This window comes from Schistocerca cancellata, chromosome 8, assembly GCF_023864275.1.
Source record: "Schistocerca cancellata isolate TAMUIC-IGC-003103 chromosome 8, iqSchCanc2.1, whole genome shotgun sequence".
In the NCBI taxonomy this organism is placed as follows: domain Eukaryota; kingdom Metazoa; phylum Arthropoda; class Insecta; order Orthoptera; family Acrididae; genus Schistocerca; species Schistocerca cancellata.
The window spans coordinates 507869826-507884021 of record NC_064633.1 but is presented as its reverse complement, the minus strand read 5'-3'; the positions used below and the strand labels follow the sequence as shown (position 1 = coordinate 507884021).

Here is a 14196-nt window from a genome sequence, read left to right as displayed (position 1 = left end):
TAAGGCTATGGTTTGAAAATGGACGTGATGATCCGAAAATAGCCGCCACAGAGAAATGACTATTATCACATCTGTGAAGAATATCCGAAAGAAACATTCATATATTATTGGCGTCATTTCTAAATCAATGTAACTTTCCTCGTCCTGCTCTTTCATGATACATTTAAGTGAATGATATTTGGTCTTCATCGCGCCTGAACCACAAGTGAGAAAAAACTCTGAAATCGTAACATGGCAACATGGATGTCTGCAGTCCAAACTGAGGCCCATAACCTTTCCCTTCATAGATTTCATGACGTAGAAGCTCCAGATAGTGCAAACAGTAATAGCTGCGTAGTATTGTGTTTAATAAATCGTGGATAATCATCCTGATAATTTCCGTTCCATTATTCTTTGTCCTTTACTTTTGAATTTATCAGTGTTCAAAGATCGCACTTACTACGTTCAACTTGATTTTGTTGACCAGATTTGTACTGCACATGAAGACACCGCTTACTCAGATTTTGAGGAAAGATAAAATACATTAAACGAATGCTCTTCCCATCAGAAAGTAGAACTGTTGAAACGCTAGTTTTTTTCACTATGTAGGTATAAGCCGCAATGGTAGGACAATAACAAATAATAACTCTAGGAAATACATTTTCAGTATTTTTTATTTCTGACACATTTTTATAACTGTAATAGAGACTGTCAGAGACGACCAAAGACTTCTAGATTATGGAAAACGCTTTCGAATTGTTCTCCAAAGCGCACTCAAGACATTTCATTGCATCACTAGGTTTGTAATACGTAAAGATTTTTAACGGAATAATTGATACAAAATCAAGGCGAGCTACTAACCTCCAAAATCTAATGACGCTAAACAAAGGAACTACGCACTTCCGATGTATACTTCCCTACCTAATTTTGATGTTCATTGCGAATATTTTGTATGTAAAAGTAAAATTTTCCCGACTCTGTATCTGATGTCACACTTTACAGTCCTTTTATTACAATCCTTTCGATTCTGTATCATGGGTATTTCGAAATTTCGCCTAATTATATACGCTTCCAATGATTCACAACCATCCTTTTTATTTAACATCTTTAATTAGTGACATATGAATTTAAGCATAAGGGTGAGAAACACATTTTATACAGAAGTGTAGTGAATTATTGATCACATGTACAGCATTAACAGACCACTTTCGTGAATTTAGACCTGTCTACTTCAGTGTGATTATCGACAACGTCCCAGATCAGCTCCATCAACTCGTCGCTGGGTTCCTTGACACTTGTGAAGATTTGGGCCACTTCTGCAACAGAGAAATGTACTTCTAAAACTTTTAAGCTGATTTAGGCGGACACAAATTAACGTATTCTTTATCTGTGCTCAATGTACAGAGAATATGCATATGTTGCATACTATGGCATAATTCTATATAATCAAAGATGTTAACAGTCTTTCAGAGCGAAATTGCCGCTAAGTTGACTGGAACAGAATAATACAATAAGAATTTGTCATATATAGACAAAAGTTACTTGTACCAGAAATGTCTTGGAAGTTATGAAGCCATTCATTGAAAAGACGTTTGCCACGAAAGAAAGGAAGATTAGAGATTTACGTCTCATGATCCCGATGTTCTTAGAGAATAGGTCAAGTTCGGACTGGGCAAAGGTTTTGAAGGAAATCGTCCGTGTGCCATTCAAAGCAACCAGCCAGGAATATCCCTAAAGCGATTAAGTGATATCACGGAATACCTGAATGTGCTACTTTGACTAGAATCAGAATGACCGTGCTCTCGAATACATATCTAGTGTGTTACAACTACTCTTTCGATGTAAAAGGTTTGTAGATCAATACAAGAACCAGTGTTAGGATATTACCAGAATCATGTGACAATAGATGTTTCCTGTTGTATATATGACACTACCAGTATTATAAGCTAACATTAAAAAAATTTCCCCATTCATACAAAAGAGGGGGAATCTTAATTCATAAACGGTTGAACAAATTCAAAGATTTCCTTTAATGACCGCGTGCACCAAGCAGAATTGAGTAAGTTTTTTCCAAAATTCTTTTCTTGTGCAACTAGTCACTTATATTACAGACTGGTGAGAAGAATCCAGACCCCGCCTTAGTTTTCAGATGGTAGTTGGCTGTGATTGGACATTATTTACGTCTTTCCCATGTTGGTGAGTACCAGATAGAAATGTGTTTTTAGTAATATCGGTGAGGACAGGGACTGCTTCGAAAATGGAACATTGTTCTAGAAGCCAGCCTAATATTGTTACAAAATATGCAAAGAAACTTGAAACTTAGCTAACGGTGGTCGTATTATCTGACAACTTTAAGTGAAAACTACCTTGTTTAGTAATTACGTGGAGGCTGCACCCGCCTCACATCAAACTATGGGTAAGCTCTATATTCCCTCAGACTCACCGAAGAAGGAACACTATCATGACTGCTGTTACATGACACATTAAATCCTGCAGATCCATACAAGAATAAAACAGGTACCAACCGTATCCTAGAAAACAGTAGTGGTCCATGATGAAGTCCTCGTGCGAGTACACTACGTTGTACGGTCCGCTCAGCAAAGATTCCCCTGGAAGGAGAAGCAAATACAAATATCATACGTGACAGCAAAACATTATTATTATAATTATTATCAAAATTTCATACGCGTCTGCAGAACATTATTGTTAAAGTCAGCCACACTGCCTATACGTATCACCTCCAGAAAATTCATTAATAACAAATGAGTCTGCTCGGGGTAAGTGTAGCGGGTGAGGATTTTTCTACAGGTACAAACAGTGCCATTATGAATTTTTCAGAAAAATAAGTTCTGAAAGCCTTGGTCTGTACTTACATACGCCTTCGTAGACCTTGTCCAGCTTGTTCCCGGTGACTGACACATTGCTGTTCAGAGGAAATCTGTACAAGGAAATGAAAAGAAAGCAATATTAGTAATTTTCCATGTTCACACCACGTTCAGATACAATGTACTTAAACGCGCTACGCTAGATACTGAGCACATTTCTAGGGCACAACTCAACCTTTTCGTTGATATAGGCACCAACGACGTCTGAAGGCGCCTGCATTGCACACGCCATGTTGTAACTCCTTTCACTTGATTGATTGTAAGTGTTCACGAATTTGAGAAACCACAGAGGAATTGTCTTGTATTACACATATCTCCCAAGGTGTGGCAGCGTCGCAGGGTTTACCAGCTAATGAGTAGTGGCTTTGTTATGCGTCACATGTGCGACAGTGATTTACGATATAATCACACTTCTGGCTTACCTTCATGGTGAATAAAAATTGTATAGTGTCTTCCGCGGTCAGTGTTTTTACGGATTGAATAATACATGACCGTCTTCATAGATCGAATTTTGTCAGTTTCTGTTATTTTGAAACTTCATTAGTAGTGTTACTTCATCGTACCTTGCTTCACTAACATATCTGGCAGAGAGAAATTTTCGGTACGTTGTGCTATTTTATCTCCGTCAATATGTTAAAACGACTGTCGTTGCACTGCAGGATCTTAACCTTACTTTAAAATTCTAACATACATTAAGACACAACTTAGCACCCACTATTTTATCTTTCGCAACTACCCATTCATCTTCTATTGAAATTCTTTCTCCTATTTCAGTCAGTCGTTCATCAAGCTTTGTTTGACACTTTCAGTAATCTTTGTTTCAACTTACACATGCCTCATTTTCTTAATCCCTGTCTTATGATTTAATCTGCATTTAATATCTTATAAATTATTGTTAGAAGCTGCTGTTATAAACTTTATATGAAGTTTCGAATTTGGATTATAAATCTATATCTTACACTTTCCCGTGTCTCCGCATTTCTTCCATGGACTTAAACCAAATTTTTACAATGACTAAACTGTGTTCTGGGCTGTTTTACCAAATGGCTTCCTCATTCATTTATTTCAACAAGACTATGACCTGTTACTTTTTCTCTCTTCCTTTACCTACCGTCGAATACCGGTGCGTCGAAATTTAATTTTTGTTTCCCTCAACATGCTGAATATCTTTTTTCCTTCATACAATTTTCAGTCTCTCCATCTGTGCAGCTAGTCTTCTCTGAAAGAATTTGGTATGTACTCATAAATGCAAGTGAATCTTATACAGTACAGGCAAGAACGGAATGGAGGCTTTTGAGATGGGTTGCTATTGAAGAATGTGGAAAATTTGGAGGTAGATGAGACAGTTAATGAACAGGTACTAAATCGAATGACATGGAAAAACAAATTTTTGGAAGTTTTTGACGGAAGGAAGGCATAGTTTGATATGACACACATAGTGGGATCGAGGCATAGTTAATTAGGCAATAGAAGGAATGTGAAGGAAGACCAAAGTTTGACTTCCGAAAGAGTTTATATGGGTGTTGGTTACAGAAGCGATAACTAGGCGAAGAGAGAATAGAGTAGCACAGTACAGACTAGCATAGGGAGCTACATGAAAAACAGTCTTCAGACTGACGAATACAACAACGTCCTTTCTTTTGTGAATCGCAGTCACAGGTTAGCAACAATTCAGTAATAACAAGGCATTGCATTAAACAAGGAAAAGAAATAAAAACAGCAGACAGCAATCGACTACAGAAAATTTAACCGGTTTACACATCTTTAGAGGGCTGCATACTGGTAACAACGGTCAGAGATGAGGCCTAATTTGATCTGCTATGCAGGAACTGGTCAAACTGTATTACTCGTAACGATTTCCATTCATAGTTGAGGCCAGTTTATACTTCACGTGGCACTCTTAAAATATTTGGTGGGTTAGAGAAGCTGAGACTTATGACTTACAGTGGCGCCTTACTGAAGTTGCCAGTGAGGTACATCTCGGTGTCGCTTTCCCCAGGCGACTGGACGTACGTGACGCAGCCCAGGTCAAACAGGCCGGGTACCTGGTACTGGTACTGTTGGTACCACGGCTTCTCCTCCTGTAGGATCAGAACAAGGTTTGTAAGAACTGGGCATGATACAGTTTGCACGGCTCACGTCGGTAATTGTGACTCCACAGATAATTGCAACAATATTAACTGTACAAGTAACACATCTATTGGTTGCTAAGATCGTAATGGGGCTTTATACAAGATTACGAAAACGTTTTGAGACGCGATAGCACTCACTGAAAAGAAAAAACGCAAAGCGTCTTTCTGTAACTGGGTAGAAACTTAACATCAGCCTACAAATGGTGGTTATGAAAACTCACAGCGCCATCTCTCGTAAATCCCACTTTGCCAGTAAGCAAAATCTTCGAATTGAACAGTGGAATTGCTCCACACTTTTGGAAGTGGAAGTGGTCTTATGACCTCAGGGCATGGGCGCTATGTAGATGAAACAGGTGCAGCAATTATTCATTATCCACACTAGAGGACGAGTCACTCATTTTGCTAAACGAGGAATCGTCCAGAGACTGCAGTACCACAGCAAAGTTGGAAATTCGAATCCAGACCATAGACATTGCTGTAATCCGCAGCTACATATGGGAGGCCCTCCTGCAGACCACGTCTCCCATTACAGCGAAGCAGCGCCCTCACGCTGAGGTCAATATAGTGTCGAGCTAGAAAGAGCTCAGCCGCAGTTCGAGACTTCAGCTACAGCAGTCAACATCATCGTAGAGAACAGTGACAGTTACAAATGGTTCACATGGCTGTGAGCACTATGGGACTCAGCTTCTGAGGTCATCAGTCCCCTAGAACTTAGAACTACTTAAACCTAACTAACCTAAGGACATCACACACATCCACGCCCGAGGCAGGATTCGAACCTGCGACCGTAGCGTTCGCGCGGTTCGAGACTGAAGCGCCTAGAACCGCTCGGCCACCCCGGCCGGCCGACAGTTACAGTTACTGATGAAATGTACTTCGCAATGTTGCATTTTGTAGTGCAAGAGAACAGTCTGTTAATCCGCGCATTAAATGGCGCTTTGCTAGTCCATGACAGTTTTGACTTATCAAGCAATCCTTTAGTAAAGATCTGTGTTATGTAAACTTTTTATTCGTTTATGTTGTAAAATGAACTCTAATATTTCATGCGTTGAAATTTGATGAGAACTCTCCCAGAGCAATTAAGGAACCTACAGTTGTGGCCGGACGAAACTTCTTTCGCCTGGTCACAACATTAATATTCGCACACGATTGCTAGGATTATTAATGAACTATAGCGCACGATTCTCAATCACAGCTGTATGTACTCAGTGAAGCCTCCCGCTGTTTACGTACATTGATGCTAGATAACTTCTATTGCTAGGTAGCTTGAAACCTCGGTCGAACAGCTGCGGCACTGTTCTTTTTTTCAGTTAAATGGGACAGGTATGGGTATGCTACATTTGTCAAATCTTAGCAGGAAACCATATACTTCATATGAGTTAGGAAGTTAGCTTCTTTTGCTAACAAGTGGTGGAAATGCGGAAAGATAATGTACTGAATCGTTCGTAGGAATAAACAGCATGATACCAGCGAAGTATAAAACTGAAATCATTGGTAAAGTTATGTAAGACCACGATGCGTAATCAGAGTTACGAGTAACGTGCTGAACATTGACACACATCAATATGCCTGCTACTACAATACGATTGGAAACAGAAAATTAATTGCAGTCGACTATTGTTAATACTAACGTGAGTATAGAGTACAGTGATACAGACGTACATTAGTCTCTGTTGACCCTGTTGACGGAGCGCCAAAGCAAAGACTGTGCGCATATTTGCACCAGAAGCCTTTAGCAATCCCTACGTCCTATGAATAAGTATTCTGATCGCAGAAAGTAAGCGCTGCCGGACGTATGTTTATTGTATTTGTTGTTCTTGTACGGTTGGGTACTACCATCTCTCAAAAAATCCGACACTATTTTTTAACTTCCGTCACACTGGTATAAAGAAGTGTGTAGAATTTTGAACCATCAAAAACACAATTGTCTGTTGTAGAGTGTAAATAGTTTATTTGTTGCTGTTGGCCAATTTCGACTGTGAAATCAGTCTAAAGCACATACACATTATTACTATGCATCTTGTCGCAAGAGATGTGATATGTGACCCAGTTTATCGATCCACATGTCAAACTACGCATTAATATTGGTACTACGTTCTGTACCTAATGCGAACAGAGAGATTGTAAAATGTGAGAAGAACTACAGTGCAGCATGACAACGAATTCACTGAAGCACCATATTTTGTCACATGTGAACCTCATCTTATACACTCGACACACTGAAAGTTGATATACCGACAGTGCACTTTGAGGTCCACGCAGGTGCCAAATGCAGATGGGAGGACATTAATCAAAATGAACGAAATCGCTACCTGGGAAAGACGTACTAAGGGAACCATAAAAATTCGTTACATGGTATGCTATGTTACCTTTCTGACTATGCTAACTTACGGTAGTCATGTAGAACGTCTCCGTAGAGGCAGCTGGCAGTATACAACCCACACTGCCTGAGGAATCGCCCTCGGCCAGCAGGGGCAGCACCAGGAGAAGCGGCCAAAACATGTCGGCAAACATAGCGATTAACGGCAGCAGGAAATGACTGAAAGGAAGACATAGAATATTGCCCACCTGTACACAGAGTTTCTAACACATACCAGCATAACTATATCGTTTCTTCATGTACTCGTATTTATCAGAGAGGTAATTTTTTTTTTTACTTATTTGACTTTGCTTTGTGTGAATGTAGACTTATCTTGCCTAAAGTATTGATGAAAAGCCATCGGGTTTCCAGCCGGGAGCTAGAGATAAAGTACAGGGACTTTTCGAAGAGTGTCATACTCATAGTCTGCCTCGTCAGAATATGATGAGTACGACACTCATAAAAATGGTACGGTATTTCAACACTGACACTCGGCTGGAAACCTGAGAGCTTTCCGTCATGGGCTTTTGTTAATTGAACCATGCTCCCAACAGCTTGTCACAAGTATAAACATATATACAGAGAAATCACAATATAAAAAGTTTGAATAATGATCTGAATTTATTTTACCATGTCCATATGGTTACAATTCATACAGCTAAGAAAATTTGACTTATTAACTAGAGACAAAATAAGAAATAAAAATAACTCAAAAACAATTCGGATTCACACACTTCGAGATTAGAATGTTCATCTATCATCGGCAGCCAAATATCATTTCACACATGTGTTACAATGTCGTAGAAGATAAAAATGTGCTTTATATATTTCAAGAACTTCCAGATATAATACTACTGAAGCACTAGTGGGATGGGGCATCTTCAGTTTCGCAAGGTTTTGCGGCAAGCAGTTTTGCAGTGTTTGTAAGAAACTGCAGGGAAACAGAGAGTGGTTGACATCTTCTCTTTCTTTCTTCTGAGAATCACAGAAAACAATATTCTTGATGCCTATCCGATGTAAGTACGAGGGAGTTGAACCATGGTTGGTAGGCGTTCGTACCAAGGTAGTTACTATATTTCTGCTCGCTTGAAATATTCGAACCCAGGGGGAGGGGCGGGGGCGGGGGGGAGCTTCTAAGTATTGGCTGTATCGCTGTGTAGTATTGACCTTGATGGCAGATTGAACGCCTTCAGTCCTTTGCCCATTCTTCCTCCTCCAGATGCCGCATCTACAACTAGGAGTCGTAGGATGGTAGACAGATGTTCATTACTGGGCCAGAGGCACTGCAGGCAAATCGTACATGAGCTGGGGCCGTAGCAAAGACTTAGTCACACCTATCCGTTTATTTAACTATGGTTCTTTCATGTTTTTGTTCCACTTAAAGTTTTCAGCAGATTGGAGTAAACTTTTTGAGTCTGTCAGCAGTTTCTGGTGCTCTCAATGACGAATAAGTTTCAGAGCCTCTCGATTCGCTCTAGTTCGGAACCGCGCGGCTGCTACGGTCGCAGGGCATGGATGTGTATGATGTCCTTAGGTTAGTTAGTTTCAAGTAGTACTAAGTTCTAGGGGACTGATGACCTCAGAAGTTAAGTCCCATAGTGCTCAGAGCCATTTGAACTGTTTTTGAAAAATGCATGAACAATGAAGACTGGTGTGAGCACTGCAACTTGAATAGACTGTGCGAAAGCAATTTTTCATAAAACGGCAATGGTGAATATTGAGGTTTATCTGAATGGAGTTCGAAACGGGGCTATGTAGGTATCTGTCTGAATCCAGTGATCGATGGTATGCAGTGAATGTAATGCTGCCACTAACAGATGGCAAGGATACCTCATTTCCGATGTAGAGTTTGCGAGCGTAGGAGGGAAATTAATCTGCATGTAGGCTGCTGACTCTTTGGTGCAAATAAATTCTCTTCCCAAGTACCAATACTAGCGACATGTGTTTGTCAACTTACCGTCGTGGTTTCCTTGTGGGGCGTCGCAGTACGTCAGCCAGGGCCCGCCTCTGCCTTATATACAGGTCTGTGCAAGGTGGCAGGTGAATGGCAGCGTGTTAGGCACCTATGTATACATTATGAACAAAAGACGAAGTGAAAGCAGTTAATTATTATTACATAGAACCATCTGCAGATGTAGTGAATAAACACCTACACCTGACGCTTCTTGTAGCATTTGTACATTTGCGCTCTCATCGATCGCATCACTTCTAGAATATTTGAAAAGAAGGCAATGTTAGCTATAATTTCACTAACATTGCCTATTCACTTAACACAGAACGCTCCGAGAAATATTTCTTCCCCCAAAGACGTTCTCACTTTGTTTTCTTACGTTTGATTTTTTAACGACCACTAATTTGTTAGTGCTTTGTTTCTCGACAAGAGTGAAAACTCCTATATTTAACTGAAACCGACCAGAGTTCTGTATTGCTGCTTTCTTGCATCCCTTAATAACATAGTTCCACACAACTGTTTCATATATGAGGTTTCAGGTACTTCTTCCGAGGTTGTATCCGTGCCAACTGTATTTGTGCATTTGATACGCATGGGATGTGTTTACATTAATTTGTGTTCTTGGAAGTCAGCACACATTTGCCGGCCGGGGTGGCCAAGCGGTTAAAGGCGCTACAGTCTGGAACCGCGCGACCGCTACGGGCGCAGGTTCGAATCCTGCTTCGGGCATGGATATGTGTGATGTCCTTAGGTTAGTTAGGTTTAAGTACTTCTAAGTTCTAGGGGACTGATGACCTTAGAAGTTAAGTCCCATAGTGCTCAGAGCCATTTGAACCATCAGCACACGTTTGAAACCGTCAAGTAGTATTTAATATTCATTTACGTTAACAACCTGGTGAAAATGGTGTCATTCTTTGGCTTAAAACCGGGTCACCAAAACTATGTAGTGTTCGGTCTCTGCGAGGTGCTCTGACCTTAGGATGCATGCAAAACGATTTTTTCGCGTTGAGTTACCGGAGATTTTGAGAGAATTTTACGATCATATGACTATTACTTTTGTGCGTCTAATGTGCTTGTCATAAATCTTAAAAGTAATGGTCTTTTCGTCGGATTATAACGTCAGCTGCGCTTTATCTACTATGTGAACCATGTACAACTGTACCTCCCCAGTTCCCCAATCCTCCCGTAGAAACACTTATTTCTCTTGAAATATGAGAGAGCAATGGCTTGTACTTTGATGAGGGCGTTAAAATCGTTGGATGTAGCAATGATCCTCGACGTTCACACGAGCTGAAATGAATGATTCGTTCAGAGACTAGGTTTTTCCTGAAGATTCGTCTGAAATGTTAGACTCTGCGTTTAGGGAGAGAATTGACATCAGGAGCTCTTTTTTATGATACAACAGGAGAGAAGAACAGTTCACCCAGAAACTCGGCGGTTCCATGCATCACCATATTCGGTGCAAGTCTGCGGTCACAGCGGCACCGACATCTGTGGGTTCCGCCCACGACCGACGTCGGTCGAAGACAGCCGATCCTCTCAAATCAGTAAGTCAGTACGTGCGCGGTCACAATGAAGCCGACCTCATTGCCTGATCGGACAGATATCGTCGGATGACGGTCGGTAAAATTCAGTTCAGTTTGTTTTTCTCGGTCGAATCGGCCGACTTCCTCATACAAGTAATATGAACTGTGGGAAACTGCCAAACGTTGTCGGTGCCACTTTAAAAACAGCCCAAGTCAGTTGTTGACCAAGGATAGTCAGTCGCGGGCTTCCTCTGGCTGCGAGAGGGACTCACCTTTGCTAGAAACAAGGAAGCGCTGTAATATATATTACCTCCGGTCAACAGAACTGCTAGCGGCACCACGCTTTGAAGCGGAAGGCACTCTCTTCTCTCCCTCTGCCACATACAGCATGCAAGACATTTGTTTTGTGCTGACATGGACGTATTCCACGGACAATTTTCAGTGTAATAGCGAAAAAGCAGAGTACGGCGAAATATTACAATAGCTTTCATAGTATTGGGAACTATGATAATATTCAAATTACATGAAGTCGTGTCTTTTTGCAAATGTCTTTCATGTGTGGATTTAGCCTGCAGAATACGTGGTCTCTGTTCACATTTTCATTGTATTTAGGACATATGGTGATATGAATCCTAGTCTGTGCAAGCTGTGGCTCTGAGCACTATGGGACTCAACATCTTAGGTCATAAGTCCCCTAGAACTTAGAACTACTTAAACCTAACTAACCTAAGGACATCACACACACCCATGCCCGAGGCAGGATTCGAACCTGCGACCGTAGCAGTCCCGCGGTTCCGGACGGCAGCGCCAGAACCGCTAGACCACCGCGGCCGGCTGTGCAAGCTGTCTATAAGTTTCGAGTGACTTACAAGCGCCCTTTCACACTCATGTCTATATTCTCAAGTTATTAGTAATGTTATTTTTATATTATTCTGAGTTATTTTTCTAAAGGGATGTTAGGTACTCTGACTCGATGGTCATCCCCTGCCACTGTGGCAGAATTGTGTGCATAATCTACTTGTAAATTATGATGAGTTTATGCTACATTTTGACTTAGTGAATTCACTAACTTACAACTTTTACTGACATTACCAATCTCCGCCACAATTATTTGCTTTCATGAAGGAATTCTTACATATTTTCTGCGATGGTGCATTTCCTGCACTTGTGTTACATTTGATCAAGGGCTACATTGTACATGCGTTCCCCTGTAGAATTTTTAGTTTTGTAAAAGATTTTCAGCAAAACATTTATGTCGGTCCTGCTGTAGTTCCTCTGGGACTTCCTAAGGCTGACACGTAATAATAAAATCATTGTCATCACCCAAAGTGCCTAGTGATCACAGGTTTTTAGCTGTTGTACATAACAGGCTAGAAAAAGGTTTGTCTTTGCACAAATCAGACTTAATCGGACTTACAAGATACAATTGAATAGTCCGAAGGTATACCGTATGCTTTTAGCAGTTTAAATACTCGTTCACCATTTTCTTTAGTTAGTTCCAAGTTACTTTCCCCAATTTTCGTTGTGCTTTGTGTGAATTTATCATCTCCGGTTACATTTACTGTCTGGAGATGTTTTTCAGTGCAAAAATTGTGTACATCACTCTTGAGCACTCAGGTGCAGTTCGTAAACCAATGGCACCTTACATTTAGGTTCCTTTTTTTTCTACAGGCATAAACTAGTCTACTGCACTGAAATTCCTTTGCTCTTAAAGAAATAATGTAAACAAATACGCGTTAATACCAGTAGGCCATTCTGTGGATTCGAAAGAAGCCATATCTTTAAACGAAGTAATATTCCGCTTAAGTCTGTGGACGTTTAAATTCTGCAGCTGCAATTTCCACGTTAAGCATCTACAAACATCAAGTACAATGATGAAAAATGTAATAGAAGTCATCAACAGATTGAAAACAAACTCGGCATTTTCTGACATCCCATGCCAGGACAATATTATAAATAAGTAATGGTACGCTTGTAGGGTTGTGTCCTGTTTTACAGGTTTTGAAGGTACTCATCTACAACTTTCACGTTTCATTTCTAATCTAATTCCATTAATTGCGATGTTTTAATTTGGCTGCACTGTATTAACCTCACTTTACTGTTTTTGTTCAACTTGTAATTTATTTTAAATTATCTTTTCACTGAGTTCAAATGATCCTTCAGGTAGTATCTTACTGCTGATACGTTGTTGTTGTTATGGTCTTCAGTCCAGACACTGGTTTGATGCAGCTCTCCATGCAACTCTATCCTGTGCAAGCTTATTCATCTCCCAGTACCTACTGCAAACTACATCCTTCTGTATCTGTTTAGTTCATTCATCTCTTGGCCTCCTTCTACGATTTTTACCATCCACGCTATCCTCCAATGCTAAATATGTGATCCCTTGATGCCTCAGAACATGTCCTACCAACCGGACCCTTCTTCTTGTCAAGTTGTGCCACAAACTCCTATTCTCCCCAATTCTATTCAATACCTTCTCATTAGTTATGTGATCTACCCATCTAATCTTCAGCATTCTTCTGTAGCACCACATTTCAAAAGCTTCTATTCTCTTCTTCTCCCAACTATTTATCGTCCACGTTTCACATCCATACACGGCTACACTCCATACAAATACTTTCAGAAACGACTTCCTGACACTTAAATCAATACTCGATGTTAACAAATTTCTCTTCTTCAGAAACGCTTTCCTTGCCATTGCCAGTCTACATTTTATATCTTCTCTACTTCGATCATCATCACTTACTTTTCTTCCCAAATAACAAAACTCCTTTACTACTTTAAGTGTCTCATTTCCTAATCTAATTCCCTCAGCATCACCCGACTCAATTCGACTACATTCCATTATCCTCGTTTTGCTTTTGTCGATGTTCATCTTATATTCTCCTTTCAAGACACTGTCCATTTCGTTCAACTGCTCTTCCAAGTCCTTTGCTGTCTCTGACAGAATCACAATGTCATCGGCGAACCTCAAAGTTTTTATTTCTTCTCCATGGATTTTAATACCTACTCCGAATTTTTCTTCTGTTTCCTTCACTGCTTGCTCAATACACAGATTGAATAACATCGGGGAGAAGCTACAACCCTGTCTCACTCCCTTCCCAACCACTGCTTCCCTTTCATGCCCCTCGACTCTTATAACTGCCATCTAGTTTCTGTACAACTTGCAAATAGTCTTTCGCTTCCTGTATTTTATCCCTGACATCTTTAGTATTTGAAAGAGAATATGTTAGTCAACATTATCAAAAGCTTTCTCTAAGTCTACAAATGCTAGTAACGTAGGTTTGCCTTTCCCTAATCTTTCTTCTAAGATAAGTCGTAAGGCCAGTATTGCCTCACGTGTTTCATTATTTCTACAGAATCC

The 14196-nt window shown here is 40.3% G+C and overlaps 1 protein-coding gene across 1 annotated transcript; it reads right to left on the bottom strand.

Moving 5' to 3' along the window:
• Positions 1-635: 635 nt before the first annotated feature.
• LOC126094993 (uncharacterized) lies at positions 636-9329 on the bottom strand. The gene is made up of 6 exons (XM_049909647.1): positions 9313-9329; positions 7388-7535; positions 4809-4945; positions 2853-2917; positions 2505-2588; positions 636-1295 (listed from the first exon to the last, which is right to left on the bottom strand). Exons 2-6 carry the CDS (start codon positions 7508-7510, stop codon positions 1174-1176), a joined length of 531 nt encoding a protein of 176 aa, XP_049765604.1. The 5' UTR covers positions 7511-7535; positions 9313-9329; the 3' UTR covers positions 636-1173.
• Between the last annotated feature and the right edge of the window lie 4867 nt (positions 9330-14196).

Bases quoted from the DNA above. Each gene is read 5' to 3' on its own strand.
- LOC126094993 (XM_049909647.1), bottom strand. From the start codon at position 7,510: ATGTTTGCCGACATGTTTTGGCCGCTTCTCCTGGTGCTGCCCCTGCTG. The intron at 4,946-7,387 runs GTAAGTTAGCAT...CTGATCCTACAG, and splicing joins AGACGTTCTACATGACTACC to GAGGAGAAGCCGTGGTACCA. The intron at 2,589-2,852 runs GTAAGTACAGAC...TTCTCCTTCCAG, and splicing joins CAAGGTCTACGAAGGCGTAT to GGGAATCTTTGCTGAGCGGA.